This window comes from Charadrius vociferus, unplaced genomic scaffold (assembly GCF_000708025.1).
Source record: "Charadrius vociferus isolate BGI_N301 unplaced genomic scaffold, ASM70802v2 scaffold139, whole genome shotgun sequence".
Taxonomy (NCBI): domain Eukaryota; kingdom Metazoa; phylum Chordata; class Aves; order Charadriiformes; family Charadriidae; genus Charadrius; species Charadrius vociferus.
Genome location: NW_009650169.1, coordinates 804,922 through 808,984, shown reverse-complemented (window position 1 = coordinate 808,984; position 4,063 = coordinate 804,922). Strand labels below are relative to the sequence as shown.

General features: G+C 47.6%; 1 protein-coding gene across 2 annotated transcripts in view; it reads right to left on the bottom strand.

The window, feature by feature from the left end:
* Positions 1-3,370: 3,370 nt before the first annotated feature.
* Positions 3,371-4,063, bottom strand: part of MAP4K3 (mitogen-activated protein kinase kinase kinase kinase 3) — a 76,460-nt gene continuing 75,767 nt past the window's right edge. For both annotated transcript variants that reach the window (XM_009892475.1, XM_009892476.1), the window contains one exon: positions 3,371-3,944. In XM_009892475.1, coding sequence (XP_009890777.1) covers positions 3,857-3,944 — 88 coding nt within the window. In that variant the 3' untranslated portion in view covers positions 3,371-3,856. The remainder of the gene's footprint in view (positions 3,945-4,063) is intronic.

Genomic DNA, 4,063 nt, shown 5'->3' with positions numbered 1-4,063 from the left:
GGGGAGGGGGGGTCAGGGGCACCGCGGGCACACAGGGGCGGCCCCGCACAGCACGGCGAGGGTCCGGGAGGGAGAGCGGCGGTGCCGGAGCCATGTTAGGCCCCGGGGGAGCTGCGCTGGGGCAGGCGAGGCCCGTCGGGCTTCGCTGCCTGTAGACCGCGGCCGATCTCCTCAGCGCCTCCTGCACCAGGGTGACCTGGCCCGCAAGGAGATGGTCTCCGCCTGTGACAACCAGCTGTGGGTTGGGGCCGTGTTGCCTCTTCCCTGGAGAGCTGCCTCACTTCCTGTTTGAGAGACAGCACCATCTCACACGGGGACCGAGGTCAGACCGAAATTAACACCCCGTTTACGCAGCACAAGAACAGCCTCAAGGGTGAAAAGTAAGCTGGGTTCTCGGGAGAAATGCCAGAAAAAGCAAAGCTGGAATGCAAGTAATGCCCAGTGGTTTAAACAGGACAAAGCCTGTGATGGTCTGTGGGGCCTGGCAGGGCAGAAGGAAGAGGAGGATGATGCTGGACGTGAAAAGCAAATCGTTGTGCTCTGCTTTGCAAGGCGAGGGGCCAGGGAGAGCCTGAGGGCCAGAAGAGGAAATAGTGAGCTGCTGTCAGGGAGCACAGGGAGAGAGACAGATGTATGAAAACCGTTGCTGGTCACTGGAAGGAAGGTTTAGGACCAGCTGGGAGGAGAGCAAAGTACCCACACAGATTGCTTGGGCAGAGATTGCTGAGTCTCCCTTCGTCTTAATGGCTGGTCGTGCAGACACCTGTCAGGAATGGGATGCATGTTGGGAGGCTCACTTAATTAGTGTTTTTGAGGTGCTCCGAGGACTGGAGATGTTCTTGGGATGCTGAGCAGTACTTTAGCAGGTAATGGATGGAGCCTTTCAGAAAGAGCCGTCTTTGCTCTGCAGCTCTCCCTCAGGCGTTTTTCCTCCAGACAGATACGGCTGTCTGAAGGAGTCAGACTTCTGCTTTGAGCGTGCTGGAACAAGGATGAAAGGTAGGAACATTCACGTCTCGGAGCTATTTGCTGGGTCTAGCAGCCCGCCTGCACGTTCAGGGACACCATCGCAGCGTCTCCTAGACTGCTGAGCCATCACACTCTGCCTTACGATGGAAAATCGGTCAGTTGAAGGTTAAATCTTCATCTGCTCCCAAGTATGTGCAACACTGGCTGTTAACACGGCACCAGTGCTCTGCTTTCCAGCCCCTCCCCTTTTGGAGATGAAGGTGCCAGGACTCCTAAATGCCAGTGAATGGTCTACAGCATCTCTTCCCTTCAAACAGAACAGCATTGGGTAACGTGAGATTGCAGGCGCTGTTTGATCGGTTCAGACACTCAGTAAGGCCGCAGGACAGTCTAGGCCTGAGCTCTCCCTCCACCTGGAGCTGCCAGCACCAGCCGATAACCTTCCTCTCCTGGCTTTCAGTGCTTTTCCAGTGTCCCCCTGCCTGGTGAGACCTTTTGCTCTGCCAGACATCCAGGCCTCTAGGCTGACCTGAGGGCAGCTGCCAGCTGAGGCACAGGCCCCAAATTCTGCCACAGGCCAATTCCTCAGACAGCAGGAACCCTTCGCTGCTGCTTCTTCCTCATCTTTCAGGCTGGAGAGCAGCACGTGGAAAGCAAAGCTGTCCTGGCTGTACTGATAGATTTGAGACAAGCCCACCCTAGCATGATGCTCACTCCCTTTCCTCCCACATGCCATTACCCTGTCCTCTTTATCTTTAGCTCTTCCAGCTGCATCCGCACGTGCATGCTTGTACCAAAAATGCTCAACCAGAATAAAACCCAGTATCCCTTCGTTCCTGTTGCCTGTAATTCAGCAAATGGCCCAACAGTTCCAAACAGCGAGACGCTTGGTCACAGCTGCTGCAGAAACCCCACGGGAGGAAGCATGTTTACAACACATCAGCTATACTGTACGTGGTTAAAATTCAGCTACTCTTTGCACGTCAAAGCAAGAAATAGTCCACAGGAGGCAGGATGGAAATCCCCCTTGGGCAGCAGCACAGGCGCACTGCGAAACCCCTACCAAGTTCTTGCCTTTTCTGAGAATTCAGCTTCTCCACAGCGGGGCTTGCGTTTACCACCTCTCCCACAGGGCGGATCTGAGGTTCGGCGCAAAGGAACAGAGGAGATGAGCTGCGCAGCAGCAGTGAGCTGCAGTCCCAAGGGCAAGGAAAAGAAAAGGGGGGGAGGGGGGCGGGGGGAAGCCCTGCTGAAAAAAATACCAGTTTTGCCATCAACAGAGGTGGAGAAGCAGGTGGTGGAGGGAAGAAATCAAACAAGCTGAAATTTGGAGAGAGACTTATCTCAAATACATACATATCCATTGCTGAAAGGCCAGAAAGGGTCCTAACACCTACCCACAAGCGCTAGCCGAAATGGAGATGAGCTCCAGCACTCTGACCATTCATACACTCACAAATGCCCAACTTCTGGGTTTGGCACAAACATTTAATAGCAGAATTCAAAACTCAGTACGTTCCATTTTAGTCTTATGTGGAAAATTAGCGCAGGTGGTAATCTAATTGTACAACAACATGTTAAAAAAAGTTTATTTTACATTATATACATTAGGGAACATATTTCAAAGCATTACCAATCAAAACAATAATGCAGGCCATAAATCACTTTAGATTTAGTTTGGTTTTAGTGTATATTATCACAATAAAATATAAAGAACATATACCAAAAAAAAGAGTCAAATGTGTGCATTTTGCTAAAACTTGGCATTTACATACTCCATTGGAAAACAGCAATCAAAAATACTTCTGATCAAAACTAAGTTCCTGTGATGCGTAGTAACCATTGTATTGTTCGAATGAGGTAGTAACTAAATTATTTTGGCCATGTGTTAACATCCTAAATCAAGAAAAGCGTGAAAATGGTTATAAGGCCAAAAAAAGTCAAAATGGCAACATCTTTGAGCCATTTCCACAGTGTGGAATGTTGCTCCTTTTCATTGTGATATGAAACTATTTTGTAAGACAAACAGTAATACTAATTTTTATCATCGTATATACTAATAATTCAAACACCTATTGCAGTGTTACAGCCAGGTACCACTAGTCTGGGACTGACACCCATCCAGGAAGTATTGTTTTCAAGCATAGAGAAGTAATCGTAAGGACAGTTTTAATTAAATATAAAAATACAGGTGTTTAACTGGTTTGTTTCACAAAGAAAACTACCCAAGTAAACTAAAAAAAAAAAAAAAAGGGAACTTTGAAGCCCAAGTCATATCCACAAAGTCACAGCTTACCTTTGTGACTAAATACATCACATCTCAATACGTTGTGCAAACATGAACACCAGTGTGTTGCATCAAAATTAAAACAAGATTGTAATCTGATTACAGCCTTGGTTACAATATCTAAAAGTTAAGATTTATTTGTATTAGTAAATTACATAAAATAAAATACAATAGTGTTGTTAAATGTACTATATTTGTCGCTAGCATCCCACTTTATAATAAACACAGGAGAAGTCCTTAAAATAGTACCCCAATTGCATTTTTGCATCCTCAGTGACTTTTACATCTGTACAGGTAAGACACTTGTACTGAACAGGAGGATCGCTATCTACAGAACGTCAGTGTAGGTCTTCAGCGAGAACTTTCACTGAAAAATACTGCATATGTACAAAGATTACATAACAGCAAATTAAGCACTTCCTTGCCATCACGAGGCTTGCGTGTCCATCCCACGAACGGTTCTCCCTCTTGTGCCACAATAAATTATAAAGTAACTGAAGTCGGCGTGCTGCAGCTTTCGTGCCGTTTCAGCACAGCCACAAGCGCTGCGGCAGGAGGAGTGTTCTCTTGTCGGGGCGAGCCGCCTGCCACGCGCTCTCCTCAGTAACTGTTCTCGTGCCCTGCCAGGATATATAAATTGCTGTTGGCTGTTGGGTTATCCGTCGGCCTGCTCTCCAGCACCACCACCCTAAAATGAAAATAAAAAAATCCACAACGTCAAGTGAGCCTTCACTTAAAAACATCCCTGGACATAACTGTAAATATTCTTTCCCAGGAGCTATCTGACCGGTGCTCATCTCTCTTTCC